General features: G+C 47.0%; 1 protein-coding gene across 1 annotated transcript in view; it reads left to right on the top strand.

Moving 5' to 3' along the window:
- ENTREP2 (endosomal transmembrane epsin interactor 2) overlaps positions 1-18,929 on the top strand; it is a 1,566,028-nt gene that overhangs the window by 507,801 nt on the left and 1,039,298 nt on the right. The window contains exon 2 of the mRNA XM_069624928.1: positions 1,093-1,149. Within this exon, the coding sequence (XP_069481029.1) occupies positions 1,093-1,149 (57 nt within the window). The remainder of the gene's footprint in view (positions 1-1,092; positions 1,150-18,929) is intronic.

The raw sequence follows: 18,929 nt of genomic DNA, 5'->3' as shown, positions 1-18,929 counted from the left end.
AGCGCTACAAACCCTCAGGTATCTGAGCGCTGCTTATTATTACCCACGGTGTGTGGTGCTCATTTATCGACCTCGGAAGGATGAAAGGCTGAGTTTGGCCCCGCCGGGATTCGAACCTGCGTTAACAGGCTCTGCACGGGTGTCAAAGCGGGCGCTCTACTCGCTGTGCCACTTGACCGGCTAAATGGAGGGACGTGGTATGGTTGGGACATCCTAGTGTAAATGGAGGGACGTGGTATGGTTGGGACATCCTAGTGTAAATGGAGGGACGTAGTATGGTTGGGGTATCCTAGTGTAAATGGAGGGACATGGTATGGTTGGGGCATTCTGTCTTGGCAGCGAAGAACAAGCTCTGCTTCTATGTGTATGGAGATGGATACAAATTCCGGTGTAAGCTCCGCCCTAAATAAAAATGGCTCCTTTAGATTACACATGTGCAAAAGGGCAGACTGGATCCACTCTGTAGTCTTTAGCCAGCAAGATAGTTCAGCAAGTTAAAGGCTCGCCTCGCTCTTCCGCGTGCGCCTTCCAGTCGCAGAGTTGAATCCTGCAAGGTTGACAGCATACTTCACCTTTCCCAGGCGGATACACTGAATAATGATGACATTTACTCTTAGTGCACTTAGAAGTGGGAGGGATTTGGAAGGAAGCACCATGATGCAATTATTTATATGCTGAAACATTCAGAAAGTAGAGTTCACCAAACAAATCAAGAGAGAGTCTGAGTTGAATAAGAACATATCATTGTGATGGTACCCCAGTTCTCTGGCTGCACCCGGTGGGATTTCACTTTCTTCCTGAAGATCCATTGAGGCTCTTGAATTGTTCCATTGTTTGCCAGGTCTGCCCCATGTGATGCCATGGAACACTGTCAACTTGACTTGGGCTTCTTGCCCCTCTAAAGAGGAAAGCACATCAAGGAATACACGTGCAACACATTAGAGTCTATCACATAGATACATTGCTCCTTGAAAAGGATAGCCAGGATTTCCCATGTGTCTGTTGACAAGCCACCGCCCACTGTGAAGCTGATGTTATTGTACATGCATCTGTTTCAGTGCCTCCTTCTAAACCTGGTCCCTCTTTTTGCAGGTTTTACTGTCAGGGTTGATTGGCGTGGTGTCCTGGAAGCGACCCCTCTCGTTGGTGGTGAGTTGATCTTGTCCATACGTGTATTCTTGTGAGCAACCCAATCCCTTCCATGATACCCATAATTCAATTTTTTTTTTTTAATGATATTGGGTTATGCATACAAGAACAATGGCTTGATTCTTTTAAAATATAAGAATTCTACAAACACCAAAGCAATGGTATGAATGTAAGAAGCTAGCAGGTGTCCCCAGAGTGCATGCATGAAGGTATATCATGAACACGTTGTATGTTGTGTGTAATGCTCCGAGTGACTGAGATAATGGCCCTGTCTGCATTATCCTTATATCACCTTTATGTCCGACTTCCATTAAGGATGATGCCATAGTTGTGTGATTAGCCGCTCCGGGACTTCATTCAGAGGAAGAACCATGAAAGCTCATTATCTTCAGCACCTCTTTATTTGACAGAGGATCATTTTCTTTTAATCAATTTTAGGCATATTTCAAAGGTGTGATCCTATTTCACATCCTAATCTCCCTCAACGAGTTAATTAGAAGCTTCCGTCAAAGTAGAAGATATTGCAAAGAGGCTTCGTAACTCGTGATGCAATGAAAGCATTCCATTTTTTTAATTTTTCTAATGATCTTTTGCACTTACACTCTGCATGTCACAGGAAGTTGAAGGACATAACGTGTGGGAAAAGAAATATCTGACGTTCCTTTCTGTACAGAATACCATAGCGCACATGACAGAGAAAAGGCATGAAGAGGAGAACGTGCAGATTCTAGTCTTGTGAATGAGTGATACACTAGGCCACAACACAAAACGGTGTCCCCATATTTCTCATGGATGTGGCCTTATGGACGATTTGCATTTTCTTTTTTGCCAAATTTTGAAATGAATTGCAGATGGTTTTCCTTTATGTCAAATTCTGCCAGTGGGCATATCGCAACTTCTCTGATTTGCCGTAGATGCTGGTGATGCGCGTCCTAAATTACCTTATCACCACTGGACGCTGACTGCGGCGGGGCTCACGGCTTCGTTCTTGCCATATCAATTTCACCGAATGAATTGAATCACACTGAGTCCTCTGGCTTTTCCTGCCTTTGTTGAGTCACTGTAGTTGTGCCTTTTGTTTTTCCATTGCCCGTGCATTGTGTCTCTTTTCCCCCATCCATCTTGTCGCCCTGCTGATCTGTGCCTATCCCGCCTTACTTCTGAAGCACTTCTCAGTCTCCCCGAAGGCGGGCTCTCCTATCCCTAATCACTGTCTCACAAAGCTGACGATTACTATTGCTAAACATATTTCCTTTGTGTTCACTCCCTCTTGAGTACAATGGATGGAACATATTTGATTAATCTTCTAAACCCTTGTTGCAGTGTCAGCGGTTTTCTGTAGGCCCTGTGTTATTCTGGGGTTTGTTCTGGTACAGTCGAATCAGACGCCGAAGTGTCCCTTTGTTCTTGTTAGGCAGTGGTGGTCTGAAACCTTTGGCTCTTTCCATGTGTTGGGCTACGACGCCCAACGTCCCTTGCCAGCATAGGAAACGGTGAGGGATTATGGGAGTCATAGTCCAAAACATCTTGACGGATTAGGTTTCGGACACCTGTTCAATAAGTAGTGGTGATCAAGTAATCAAGGCTAAACTCCCTGGAGTGGAGGGCGGTGAACAAGACAGTGGGTTACGTGGTTTCAGCCAGGAAAACCGAATCCAAAGGTCCAACCCAACTAAAAGTTCTAAAAGAGATACTTGTTCAATTTACCAAAAGTTCGACTTTTGATAAGTAGAACAATTAGCGGTATCTCCCGCAGAGACACCCCTGCAGCTGACCCGAAGAAAAAAAAAAGGAAAAAAAAAGAAGAAAAGGACGCTGCGGTACCGTTCCCGATCACGGAAGTGAAAGGGAACAGGCGTCGCAGGGACACGGCGAGACGGGATGCAAGGTAAGTAAGGGAGTGGGGGTAGGTGTTTCGGTACATCGGGAATGTTCAGGGGAGAAAAGATCAAAGATTATTTCGAACCAATAATCTTCGGTTGTTTCTCCCTTGAACATTTCCTCCTCGGTAAAACAACCCCAAATCGGTTACGTGGGTATTCTCTTGAACGAAAGCCTCTCGCGATATGAGAATGGGTTAGATGAATGCCCTCTTGGCATGTTTGATTGCTCTTACCACAGCCATGATGAAGGGAAACCTTCATGATCAGTTTTGGAGCCTGACTGTGGCTGATTACCTTGATTGCCCCGTTTCACATGCTGAGCTGGTTGCCCTTGCGGGCATAGGCATGGTCATGATCACCATTCCTTGCTTTTAGTTCTTGAATACTGAAGCCCTATTGGTTGTTTATCTCAGTCCCAAGAGGTCGATCGGCTTCTGAAAGGATTGATTTGGGTGAAGAAGTGAAGCTCGGACCGTGAAAGGCCCCCACTAAGAAGGATGGTACCCATTATGTGAAATCTCTTGGACTAGTCTCAGGTTAGCTATGAAATGCTTCTGTGCCTTGCGGCAGGGACCATGGCCTTCTTCTGTCGGCAACAGTCAAGCACTCAGCTCCTTCGGGTTGGAAACAGCGGTGGCCTTGAAGGGCAGGAGAAAAAGGGTTCTGTGGCTGCTGCAGGCCAGACTCCCACCTGTCAGCATGGCAGAAACCCCGCATAGGGTGACTCGCTGAAGTTCCAGGTATGTTTGCAGACAGTTCTGGTCCGTTGGAGGTGGAGGTGCAAGTCTGGATGAGTTGCAGATGGGTACGCTTGCCATGGGTGCCACTGGTGAGGTATGCTTTGTAGAATTTGACCTCTGTAGGCTTTCTTTTCTCAGTTCTAGTGTCCTTGACTTAGTCCGGAGAGGCTCTCCAAGTGCACAGGCAGTGGTCGAAGTGAGCGGGAACGGTCAGGAGCCGCGTTCCACTACTTTTTAAAACCATTTTCACCATTCCAGAACTGTTCTTTGAGAAGTTAAAGCACACTTCTCCACTTTACTACCCAATGGCAGTTACAGCTAAAGTGAAATCTGTTTCAACTCAATTGGCTGTCAGTCAGCATGGCTGCAACCCTTGAAAAATGTGTTGAACAGTGCTTCCTTCCTGCCTACTATGTCCCTCAACGGGGTCACAGTTCCACTACTTTCTTTGGTACAGTTCGATCACTGCACAGAGGTCAAAGCCTGCGTCAAGTTAAGTGAGGATCAACTTGATCTCCCTTGGGCAGTTAGAAGTCTGAGTCCCCGGGGGAGTTGGGAAAACCTCATGGGAGATGACAAGGGTTCGATGGAACCACCAGGCTGCTTCACATCGTATCCTCGGGCCAATGCCCTGTTCAAGTTTCGAAAGGTTCTACAAGTAACCAGCACAGAACCTCGGCCTTGATGAGTAATTGCAGTGAGGCTAAGGGACTCACGCACCCATGAGCAGTGAGAGGGTGGCACTCTTTCATATATTTTAAGAACCATGTCGCCACAATACAGTTTCATATGTATCCTCCAAGCCTCACAAGGGAAACTCTTCAGCACGAAGCCAAAGATCCCTGTCTCATTGGGTTTTCCAGGTCTTGACCTGCACAACCACAGACCCCTCTCTTTCTCACTCTGACCCACACTCACTAACTCACTCTCTCACTCTCTGCCTCAATCTCTTTCCCACTCACACCCTTCACTCATACACCACTCACACACCACTGACACACCACTCACACACACTCAAACACACACACTCTCACTCACACACGCTCTAACACAACTCACCCACACACACCTCTTTAAAACCCGCGCACGCACACCGTTCTCTCTCACACAAATGCACGCGTCTCTCACATGCAAACACACACGCACCTATAACACACAGATGCACACCTGCGCACACACTCCCCTCTCTCGCTGCCACACACACTGGGTGGAGAAGATGCACTGTTGGAGTGCAGCCATTCTATGTTCTGTTGGTCTTCTTAATGGCTGTCACCACCCAATAGTGCTTCTCAGAGACAACTTAGCGCGGTTACTCACATAGGAAAACAACCCACCGTGAGTTTCGTGATGTACTCACATAGGAAACCCAACGTGAGTTTCATGATGTACTCACATAGGAAACCCACCGTGAGTTTCGTGAGGTACTCAACCCTGTGAACATCAGTACTGATGCCTTAGCCTGTGACTAGTCAAAGGACAAGCAATGGCATAAGGGAAAGAATGCAGGGCCTCTGCTGAAGACCTGCAGATGATCCCATACAGAAAAGATAGAATCTATTCCTGGGTCATTTAGTATAGAAAAAAAAAACACTGGCCGACGGTGTTCCACGAATCTCACCACTATATCATTGCTTTATTAAGTGCTAGGGACGAGTAAGCTCATCCTTTTTGCATAGGCGTACCTAATAGCTCAGCAGCTCTGGGGTTAATCTGTATGTGTCACCATTGGCAGACCTGGTTCAATCATTTGGGTTCTGCTTTCATACATTCACCGATGGCAGTCACATTACCATCAATCTAGATACTAACAGCGGCAGTGGTGGCACTGCACCCATGGTGGATTACCATCAATCTAGATAGTAACAGCGGTGGCAATGCACCCATGGTGGATTGCCATCAAACTAGATAGTAACAGCGGTGGCGCTGCACCCAATCTAGATAGTAACAGCGGTGGCAATGCACCCAGGGTGGATTGCCATCAAACTAGATAGTAACAGCGGTGGCGCTGCACCCATGGTGGATTGCCATCAAACTAGATAGTAACAGCGGTGGCGCTGCACCCATGGTGGATTGCCATCAATCTAGATAGTAACAGCGGTGGCGCTGCACCCATGGTGGATTGCCATCAAACTAGATAGTAACAGCGGTGGCGCTGCACCCATGGTGGATTGCCATCAAACTAGATAGTAACAGAGTAACAGCGGTGGCGCTGCACCCATGGTGGATTACCATCAATCTAGATAGTAACAGCGGTGGCGCTGCACCCATGGTGGATTACCATCAATCTAGATAGTAACAGCGGTGGCGCTGCACCCACGGTGGATTACCATCAATCTAGATAGCAACAGCGGTGGCGCTGCACCCACGGTGGATTACCATCAATCTAGATAGCAACAGCGGTGGCGCTGCACCCACGGTGGATTACCATCAATCTAGATAGCAAGAACGGTGGCGCTGCACCCACGGTGGATTACCATCAATCTAGATAGCAAGAGCGGTGGCGCTGCACCCACGGTAGATTACCATCAATCTAGATAGTAACAGCGGTGGCGCTGCACCCACGGTAGATTACCATCAATCTAGACACTGCACCCACGGTAGATTACCATCAAACTAGATAGTAACAGCGGTGGCACTGCACCCACGGTAGATTACCATCAATCTAGATAGTAACAGCGGTGGCACTGCACCCACGGTAGATTACCATCAATCTAGATAGTAACAGCGGTGGCACTGCACCCACGGTAGATTACCATCAATCTAGATAGTAACAGCGGTGGCACTGCACCCACGGTAGATTACCATCAATCTAGATAGCAACAGTGGTGGCACTGCACCCATGGCAGTCAGATTACCATCAATCTAGATAGTAACAGCGGTGGCACTGCACCCATGGTAGATTACCATCAATCTAGATAGTAACAGCAGTGGCACTGCACCCATGGTAGTCAGATCACCATCAATCTAGATAGTAACAGCGGTGGCACTGCACCCATGGCAGATTACCATCAATCTAGATAGTAACACCGGTGGCACTGCACCCACAGTAGATTACCATCAATCTAGATAGTAACAGCGGTGGCACTGCACCCATGGTAGATTACCATCAATCTAGATAGTAACAGCAGTGGCACTGCATCCGTGGCAGTCAGATTACCATCAATCTAGATAGTAACAGTGGTGGCACTGCACCCATGGTAGATTACAATCAATCTAGATAGTAGCAGTGGTGGCTCTGCACCCATGGTAGATTACCCTCAATCTAGATAGTAACAGTGGTGGCACTGCACCCATGGCAGTCATATTACCATCAATCTAGATAGTAACAGCGGTGGCACTGCACCCATGGTAGATTACCATCAATCTAGATAGTAAGAGCGGTGGCGCTGCACCCATGGTGGATTACCATCAATCTAGATAGTAACAGTGGTGGCGCTGCACCCATGGTAGATTACCATCAATCTAGATAGTAACAGCGGTGGCGCTGCACCCATGGTCGATTACCATCAATCTAGATAGTAAAAGCGGTGGCGCTGCACCCATGGTAGATTACCATCAATCTAGATAGTAACAGCGGTGGCGCTGCACCCATGGTAGATTACCATCAACTAGATAGTAAAATCTGTGGCGCTGTACCCATGGTAGATTACCATCAAACTAGATAGTAACAGCGGTGGCGCTGCACCCATGGTTGATTACCATCAATCTAGATAGTAAACGTGGTGGCGCTGCACCCATGGTAGATTACCATCAATCTAGATAGTAAACGTGGTGGCGCTGCACCCATGGTAGATTACCATCAATCTAGATAGTAACAGCGGTGGCACTGCACCCATGGTGGATTGCCATCAATCTAGATAGTAACAGTGGTGACACTGCACCCATGGTAGTGGGTCTAGATAGTAACAGCGGTGGCACTACACCCATGGTAGATTACCATCAATCTAGATAGTAACAGCGGTGGCACAGCACCCATGGTAGATTAACATCTATCTAGATAGTAACAGCGGTGGCACTGCACCCATGGTAGATTACCATCAATCTAGATAGTAACAGCAGTGGCACTGCATCCATGGTAGATTACCATCAATCTAGATAGTAAGAACGGTGGATCTGCACCCATGGTAGATTGCCATCAATCTAGATAGTAACAGCGGTGGCACTGCACCCATGGTAGATTACCATCAACCCATTGTAGATTACCATCAAACTAGATAGTAACAGCGGTGGCACTGCACCCATGGTAGATTACCATCAAACTAGATAGTAACAGTGGTGGCACTGCACCCATGGTAGATTACCATCAACCCATGGTAGATTACCATCAAACTAGATAGTAATAGCGGTGGCACTGCACCCATGGTAGATTACCATCAATCTAGATAGTAACAGCGGTGGCACTGCACCCATGGTAGATTACCATCAATCTAGATAGTAACAGCAGTGGCACTGCACCCATGGTAGATTACCATCAATCTAAATAGTAACAGCGGTGGCACTGCACCCATGGTAGATTACCATCAATCTAGATAGTAACAGCAGTAGCACTGCACCCACGGTAGATTACCATCAATCTAGATAGTAACAGCGGTGGCACTGCACCCATGGTAGTCATATTACCATCAATCTAGATAGTAACAGCGGTGGCACTGCACCCATGGCAGATTACAATCAATCTAGATAGTAACAGCGGTGGCACTGCACCCATGGTAGATTACCATCAATCTAGATAGTAACAGCGGTGGCACTGCACCCATGGTAGATTACCATCAATTTAGATAGTAACAGCAGTGGCACTGCACCCATGGTAGTCATATTACCATCAATCTAGATAGTAACAGCGGTGGCACTGCACCCATGGCAGATTACAATCAATCTAGATAGTAACAGCGGTGGCACTGCACCCATGGTAGATTACCATCAATCTAGATAGTAACAGCGGTGGCACTGCACCCATGGTAGATTACCATCAATCTAGATAGTAACAGTGGTGGCACTGCACCCATGGTAGATTACCATCAATCTAGATAGTAGCAGTGGTGGCACTGCACCCATGGTAGATTACCATCAATCTAGATAGTAGCAGTGGTGGCACTGCACCCATGGTAGATTACCATCAATCTAGATAGTAGCAGTGGTCGCACTGCACCCATGGTAGATTACCATCCATCTAGATAGTAACAGCGGTGGCACTGCACCCATGGTAGATTACCATCAATCTAGATAGTAACAGCGGTGGCACTGCACCCATGGTAGATTACCATCAATCTAGATAGTAACAGCGGTGGCACTGCACCCATGGTAGATTACCATCAATCTAGATAGTAAGAGTGGTGGCACTGCACCCATGGTAGATTACCATCAATCTAGATAGTAACAGCGGTGCCGCTGCACCCATGGTCGATTACCATCAATCTAGATAGTAAAAGCGGAGGCGCTGCACCCATGGCAGATTACCATCAATCTAGATAGTAACAGCGGTGGCACTGCACCCATGGTAGATTACCATCAATCTAGATAGTAACAGCGGTGGCACTGCACCCATGGTAGATTACAATCAATCTAGATAGTAACAGCAGTGGCACTGCATCCGTGGCAGTCAGATTACCATCAATCTAGATAGTAACAGTGGTGGCACTGCACCCATGGTAGATTACCATCAATCTAGATAGTAGCAGTGGTGGCACTGCACCCATGGTAGATTACCATCAATCTAGATAGTAACAGTGGTGGCACTGCACCCATGGCAGTCATATTACCATCAATCTAGATAGTAACAGCGGTGGCACTGCACCCATGGTAGATTACCATCAATCTAGATAGTAACAGCGGTGGCACTGCACCCATGGTAGATTACCATCAATCTAGATAGTAACAGCGGTGGCACTGCACCCATGGTAGATTACCATCAAACTAGATAGTAAGAGCGGTGGCACTGCACCCATGGTAGATTACCATCAATCTAGATAGTAAGAACGGTGGCACTGCACCCATAGTAGATTACCATCAATCTAGATAGTAACAGCGGTGGCACTGCACCCATGGTCGATTACCATCAATCTAGATAGTAACAGTGGTGGCACTGCACCCACGGTAGATTACCATCAATCTAGATAGTAACAGCGGTGGCACTGCACCCACGGTAGATTACCTTCAATCTAGATAGTAACAGCGCTGGCACTGCACCCATGGTAGTCAGATTACCATCAATCTAGATAGTAACAGCGTTGGCACTGCACCCATGGTAGATTACCATCAATCTAGATAGTAACAGCGGTGGCACTGCACCCATGGTAGATTACCATCAATCTAGATAGTAACAGCAGTGGCACTGCATCCATGGTAGATTGCCATCAATCTAGATAGTAACAGCGGTGGCACTGCACCCATGGTGGATTGCCATCAAACTAGATAGTAACAGCTGTGGCACTGCACCCATGGTAGATTACCATCAAACTAGATAGTAAGAGTGGTGGCACTGCACCCATGGTAGATTACCATCAATCTAGATAGTAACAGCGGTGGCACTGCATCCGTGGTAGATTACCATCAATCTAGATAGTAACAGCGGTGGCACTGCACCCATGGTAGATTACCATCAATCTAGATAGTAACAGCAGTAGCACTGCACCCACGGTAGATTACCATCAATCTAGATAGTAACAACGGTGGCACTGCACCCATGGTAGTCAGATTACCATCAATCTAGATAGTAACAGCGGTGGCACTGCATCCATGGCAGATTACAATCAATCTAGATAGTAACAGCGGTGGCACTGCACCCATGGCAGATTACAATCAATCTAGATAGTAACAGCGGTGGCACTGCACCCATGGTAGATTACCATCAATCTAGATAGTAACAGCAGTGGCACTGCACCCATGGTAGATTACCATCAATCTAGATAGTAACAGCAGTGGCACTGCATCCGTGGCAGTCAGATTACCATCAATCTAGATAGTAACAGTGGTGGCACTGCACCCATGGTAGATTACCATCAATCTAGATAGTAGCAGTGTTCGCACTGCACCCATGGTAGATTACCATCCATCTAGATAGTAACAGTGATGGCACTGCACCCATGGCAATCAGATTACCATCAATCTAGATAGTAATAGCGGTGGCACTGCACCCATGGTAGATTACCATCAATCTAGATAGTAACAGCGGTGGCACTGCACCCATGGTAGATTACCATCAATCTAGATAGTAAGAGTGGTGGCACTGCACCCATGGTGGATTACCATCAATCTAGAAAGTAACAGTGGTGGCACTGCACCCATGGTAGATTACCATCAATCTAGATAGTAACAGCGGTGCCGCTGCACCCATGGTCGATTACCATCAATCTAGATAGTAAAAGCGGTGGCGCTGCACCCATGGTAGTCAGATTACCATCAATCTAGATAGTAACAGCGGTGGCACTGCACCCATGGCCGATTACCATCAATCTAGATAGTAACAGCGGTGGCACTGCACCCATGGTAGATTACCATCAATCTAGATAGTAACAGCGGTGGCACTGCACCCATGGTAGCTTACAATCAATCTAGATAGTAACAGCAGTGGCACTGCATCCGTGGCAGTCAGATTACCATCAATCTAGATAGTAACAGTGGTGGCACTGCACCCATGGTAGATTACCATCAATCTAGATAGTAGCAGTGGTGGCACTGCACCCATGGTAGATTACCATCAATCTAGATAGTAACAGTGGTGGCACTGCACCCATGGCAGTCATATTACCATCAATCTAGATAGTAACAGCGGTTGCACTGCACCCATGGTAGATTACCATCAATCTAGATAGTAACAGCGGTGGCACTGCACCCATGGTAGATTACCATCAATCTAGATAGTAAGAGTGGTGGCGCTGCACCCATGGTGGATTACCATCAATCTAGATAGTAACAGCAGTGGCACTGCATCCGTGGCAGTCAGATTACCACCAATCTAGATAGTAACAGTGGTGGCGCTGCACCCATGGTCGATTACCATTAATCTAGATAGTAAAAGCGGTGGCGCTGCACCCATGGTAGATTACCATCAATCTAGATAGTAACAGCGGTGGCGCTGCACCCATGGTAGATTGCCATCAAACTAGATAGTAACAGCTGTGGCGCTGCACCCATGGTAGATTGCCATCAAACTAGATAGTAACAGCGGTGGCGCTGCACCCATGGTTGATTGCCATCAATCTAGATAGTAAAAGCGGTGGCGCTGCACCCATGGTGGATTGCCATCAATCTAGATAGTAACAGCGGTGGCACTGCACCCATGGTGGATTGCCATCAATCTAGATAGTAACAGCGGTGGCACTGCACCCATGGTGGATTGCCATCAAACTAGATAGTAACAGCTGTGGCACTGCACCCATGGTAGATTACCATCAAACTAGATAGTAAGAGCGGTGGCACTGCACCCATGGTAGATTACCATCAATCTAGATAGTAAGAACGGTGGCACTGCACCCATGGTAGATTACCATCAATCTAGATAGTAAGAGCGGTGGCACTGCACCCATGGTAGATTACCATCAATCTAGATAGTAACAGCGGTGGCACTGCACCCATGGTAGATTACCATCAATCTAGATGGTAACAGCGGTGGCACTGCACCCACGGTAGATTACCATCAATCTAGATAGTAACAGCGGTGGCGCTGCACCCACGGTAGATTACCTTCAATCTAGATAGTAACAGCGCTGGCGCTGCACCCATGGTAGATTACCATCAATCTAGATAGTAACAGCGGTGGCGCTGCACCCATGGTAGATTACCATCAATCTAGATAGTAAGAACGGTGGCACTGCACCCATGGTAGATTACCATCAATCTAGATAGTAAGAGCGGTGGCGCTGCACCCATGGTAGATTACCATCAATCTAGATAGTAACAGCGGTGGCGCTGCACCCATGGTAGATTACCATCAATCTAGATAGTAACAGCGGTGGCGCTGCACCCATGGTAGATTACCATCAAACTAGATAGTAACAGCTGTGGCGCTGCACCCATGGTAGATTACCATCAAACTAGATAGTAACAGCGGTGGCGCTGCACCCATGGTAGATTACCATCAATCTAGATAGTAACAGCGGTGGCGCTGCACCCATGGTAGATTACCATCAAACTAGATAGTAACAGCTGTGGCGCTGCACCCATGGTAGATTGCCATCAAACTAGATAGTAACAGCGGTGGCGCTGCACCCATGGTTGATTGCCATCAATCTAGATAGTAACAGCGGTGGCGCTGCACCCATGGTTGATTGCCATCAATCTAGATAGTAAAAGCGGTGGCGCTGCACCCATGGTGGATTGCCATCAATCTAGATAGTAACAGCGGTGGCACTGCACCCATGGTGGATTGCCATCAATCTAGATAGTAACAGCGGTGGCACTGCACCCATGGTGGATTGCCATCAAACTAGATAGTAACAGCTGTGGCACTGCACCCATGGTAGATTACCATCAAACTAGATAGTAAGAGCGGTGGCACTGCACCCATGGTAGATTACCATCAATCTAGATAGTAAGAACGGTGGCACTGCACCCATGGTAGATTACCATCAATCTAGATAGTAAGAGCGGTGGCACTGCACCCATGGTAGATTACCATCAATCTAGATAGTAACAGCGGTGGCACTGCACCCATGGTAGATTACCATCAATCTAGATAGTAACAGCGGTGGCACTGCACCCACGGTAGATTACCATCAATCTAGATAGTAACAGCGGTGGCACTGCACCCACGGTAGATTACCTTCAATCTAGATAGTAACAGCGCTGGCACTGCACCCATGGTAGTCAGATTACCATCAATCTAGATAGTAACAGCGTTGGCACTGCACCCATGGTAGATTACCATCAATCTAGATAGTAACAGCGGTGGCACTGCACCCATGGTAGATTACCATCAATCTGGATAGTAACAGCAGTGGCACTGCATCCATGGCAGTCAGATTACCATCAATCTAGATAGTAACAGCGGTGGCACTGCACTCACGGTAGATTACCATCAATCTAGTTAGTAAGAACGGTGGCACTGCACCCATGGTAGATTGCCATCAATCTAGATAGTAACAGTGGTGGCACTGCACCCATGGTAGATTACCATCAACCCATTGTAGATTACCATCAAACTAGATAGTAACAGCGGTGGCACTGCACCCATGGTAGATTACCATCAAACTAGATAGTAACAGTGGTGGCACTGCACCCATGGTAGATTACCATCAATCTAGATAGTAACAGCGGTGGCACTGCACCCATGGTAGATTACCATCAATCTAGATAGTAACAGCAGTAGCACTGCACCCACGGTAGATTACCATCAATCTAGATAGTAACAGCGGTGGCACTGCACCCATGGTAGTCAGATTACAATCAATCTAGATAGTAACAGCGGTGGCACTGCACCCATGGTAGATTACCATCAATCTAGATAGTAACAGCGGTGGCACTGCACCCATGGTAGATTACCATCAATCTAGATAGTAACAGCAGTGGCACTGCATCCGTGGCAGTCAGATTACCATCAATCTAGATAGTAACAGTGGTGGCACTGCACCCATGGTAGATTACCATCAATCTAGATAGTAGCAGTGGTCGCACTGCACCCATGGTAGATTACCATCCATCTAGATAGTAACAGTGATGGCACTGCACCCATGGCAATCAGATTACCATCAATCTAGATAGTAATAGCGGTGGCACTGCACCCATGGTAGATTACCATCAATCTAGATAGTAACAGTGGTGGCACTGCACCCATGGTAGATTACCATCAATCTAGATAGTAAGAGTGGTGGCACTGCACCCATGGGGATTACCATCAATCTAGAAAGTAACAGTGGTGGCACTTCACCCATGGTAGATTACCATCAATCTAGATAGTAACAGCGGTGCCGCTGCACCCATGGTCGATTACCATCAATCTAGATAGTAAAAGCGGTGGCGCTGCACCCATGGTAGTCAGATTACCATCAATCTAGATAGTAACAGCGGTGGCACTGCACCCATGGCAGATTACCATCAATCTAGATAGTAACAGCGGTGGCACTGCACCCATGGTAGATTACCATTAATCTAGATAGTAACAGCGGTGGCACTGCACCCATGGTAGAATTCCATCAATCTAGATAGTAACAGCAGTAGCACTGCACCCACGGTAGATTACCATCAATCTAGATAGTAACAGCGGTGGCACTGCACCCATGGTAGTCAGATTACCATCAATCTAGATAGTAACAGCGGTGGCACTGCACCCATGGCAGATTACAATCAATCTAGATAGTAACAGCGGTGGCACTGCACCCATGGTAGATTACCATCAATCTAGATAGTAACAGCGGTGGCACTGCACCCATGGCAATCAGATTACCATCAATCTAGATAGTAATAGCGGTGGCACTGCACCCATGGTAGATTACCATCAATCTAGATAGTAACAGCGGTGGCACTGCACCCATGGTAGATTACCATCAATCTAGATAGTAAGAGTGGTAGCACTGCACCCATGGTGGATTACCATCAATCTAGAAAGTAACAGTGGTGGCACTGCACCCATGGTAGATTACCATCAATCTAGATAGTAACAGCAGTAGCACTGCACCCACGGTAGATTACCATCAATCTAGATAGTAACAGCGGTTACACTGCACCCATGGTAGTCAGATTACCATCAATCTAGATAGTAACAGCGGTGGCACTGCACCCATGGCAGATTACAATCAATCTAGATAGTAACAGCGGTGGCACTGCACCCATGGTAGATTACCATCAATCTAGATAGTAACAGCGGTGGCACTGCACCCATGGTAGATTACCATCAATCTAGATAGTAACAGCAGTGGCACTGCATCCGTGGCAGTCAGATTACCATCAATCTAGATAGTAACAGTGGTGGCACTGCACCCATGGTAGATTACCATCAATCTAGATAGTAGCAGTGGTCGCACTGCACCCATGGTAGATTACCATCCATCTAGATAGTAACAGTGATGGCACTGCACCCATGGCAATCAGATTACCATCAATCTAGATAGTAATAGCGGTGGCACTGCATCCATGGTAGATTACCATCAATCTAGATAGTAACAGTGGTGGCACTGCACCCATGGTAGATTACCATCAATCTAGATAGTAAGAGTGGTGGCACTGCACCCATGGGGATTACCATCAATCTAGAAAGTAACAGTGGTGGCACTGCACCCATGGTAGATTACCATCAATCTAGATAGTAACAGCGGTGCCGCTGCACCCATGGTCGATTACCATCAATCTAGATAGTAAAAGCGGTGGCGCTGCACCCATGGTAGTCAGATTACCATCAATCTAGATAGTAACAGCGGTGGCACTGCACCCATGGCAGATTACCATCAATCTAGATAGTAACAGCGGTGGCACTGCACCCATGGTAGATTACCATCAATCTAGATAGTAACAGCGGTGGCACTGCACCCATGGTAGATTACAATCAATCTAGATAGTAACAGCAGTGGCACTGCATCCGTGGCAGTCAGATTACCATCAATCTAGATAGTAACAGTGGTGGCACTGCACCCATGGTAGATTACCATCAATCTAGATAGTAGCAGTGGTGGCACTGCACCCATGGTAGATTACCATCAATCTAGATAGTAACAGTGGTGGCACTGCACCCATGGCAGTCATATTACCATCAATCTAGATAGTAACAGCGGTGGCACTGCACCCATGGTAGATTACCATCAATCTAGATAGTAACAGCGGTGGCACTGCACCCATGGTAGATTACCATCAATCTAGATAGTAAGAGTGGTGGCGCTGCACCCATGGTGGATTACCATCAATATAGATAGTAACAGCAGTGGCACTGCATCCGTGGCAGTCAGATTACCACCAATCTAGCTAGTAACAGTGGTGGCGCTGCACCCATGGTCGATTACCATTAATCTAGATAGTAAAAGCGGTGGCGCTGCACCCATGGTAGATTACCATCAATCTAGATAGTAACAGCGGTGGCGCTGCACCCATGGTAGATTGCCATCAAACTAGATAGTAACAGCTGTGGCGCTGCACCCATGGTAGATTGCCATCAAACTAGATAGTAACAGCGGTGGCGCTGCACCCATGGTTGATTGCCATCAATCTAGATAGTAAAAGCGGTGGCGCTGCACCCATGGTAGATTGCCATCAATCTAGATAGTAAAAGCGGTGGCGCTGCACCCATGGTGGATTGCCATCAATCTAGATAGTAACAGCGGTGGCACTGCACCCATGGTGGATTGCCATCAATCTAGATAGTAACAGCGGTGGCACTGCACCCATGGTGGATTGCCATCAAACTAGATAGTAACAGCTGTGGCACTGCACCCATGGTAGATTACCATCAAACTAGATAGTAAGAGCGGTGGCACTGCACCCATGGTAGATTACCATCCATCTAGATAGTAACAGTGATGGCACTGCACCCATGGCAATCAGATTACCATCAATCTAGATAGTAAGAGCGGTGGCACTGCACCCATGGTAGATTACCATCAATCTAGATAGTAACAGCGGTGGCACTGCACCCATGGTAGATTACCATCAATCTAGATAGTAAGAGTGGTGGCACTGCACCCATGGTGGATTACCATCAATCTAGAAAGTAACAGTGGTGGCACTGCACCCATGGTAGATTACCATCAATCTAGATAGTAACAGCGGTGCCGCTGCACCCATGGTCGATTACCATCAATCTAGATAGTAAAAGCGGTGGCGCTGCACCCATAGTAGTCAGATTACCATCAATCTAGATAGTAACAGCGGTGGCACTGCACCCATGGCAGATTACCATCAATCTAGATAGTAACAGCGGTGGCACTGCACCCATGGTAGATTACAATCAATCTAGATAGTAACAGCAGTGGCACTGCATCCGTGGCAGTCAGATTACCATCAATCTAGATAGTAACAGCGGTGGCACTACACCCATGGTAGATTACCATCAATCTAGATAGTAACAGCGGTGGCACAGCACCCATGGTAGATTAACATCTATCTAGATAGTAACAGCGGTGGCACTGCACCCATGGTAGATTACCATCAATCTAGATAGTAACAGCAGTGGCACTGCATCCATGGTAGATTACCATCAATCTAGATAGTAAGAACGGTGGAACTGCACCCATGGTAGATTGCCATCAATCTAGATAGTAACAGCGGTGGCACTGCACCCATGGTAGATTACCATCAACCCATTGTAGATTACCATCAAACTAGATAGTAACAGCGGTGGCACTGCACCCATGGTAGATTACCATCAACCCATGGTAGATTACCATCAAACTAGATAGTAACAGTGGTGGCACTGCACCCATGGTAGATTACCATCAACCCATGGTAGATTACCATCAAACTAGATAGTAATAGCGGTGGCACTGCACCCATGGTAGATTACCATCAATCTAGATAGTAACAGCGGTGGCACTGCACCCATGGTAGATTACCATCAATCTAGATAGTAACAGCAGTGGCACTGCACCCATGGTAGATTACCATCAATCTAAATAGTAACAGCGGTGGCACTGCACCCATGGTAGATTACCATCAATCTAGATAGTAACAGCAGTAGCACTGCACCCACGGTAGATTACCATCAATCTAGATAGTAACAGCGGTGGCACTGCACCCATGGTAGTCATATTACCATCAATCTAGATAGTAACAGCGGTGGCACTGCACCCATGGCAGATTACAATCAATCTAGATAGTAACAGCGGTGGCACTGCACCCATGGTAGATTACCATCAATCTAGATAGTAACAGCGGTGGCACTGCACCCATGGTAGATTACCATCAATTTAGATAGTAACAGCAGTGGCACTGCACCCATGGTAGTCATATTACCATCAATCTAGATAGTAACAGCGGTGGCACTGCACCCATGGCAGATTACAATCAATCTAGATAGTAACAGCGGTGGCACTGCACCCATGGTAGATTACCATCAATCTAGATAGTAACAGCGGTGGCACTGCACCCATGGTAGATTACCATCAATCTAGATAGTAACAGCGGTGGCACTGCACCCATGGTAGATTACCATCAATCTAGATAGTAGCAGTGGTGGCACTGCACCCATGGTAGATTACCATCAATCTAGATAGTAGCAGTGGTCGCACTGCACCCATGG

This window comes from Ambystoma mexicanum, chromosome 11, assembly GCF_040938575.1.
Source record: "Ambystoma mexicanum isolate Mex_15411 chromosome 11, UKY_AmexF1_1, whole genome shotgun sequence".
Taxonomy (NCBI): domain Eukaryota; kingdom Metazoa; phylum Chordata; class Amphibia; order Caudata; family Ambystomatidae; genus Ambystoma; species Ambystoma mexicanum.
This window is presented reverse-complemented; position numbering and strand designations above follow the sequence as displayed.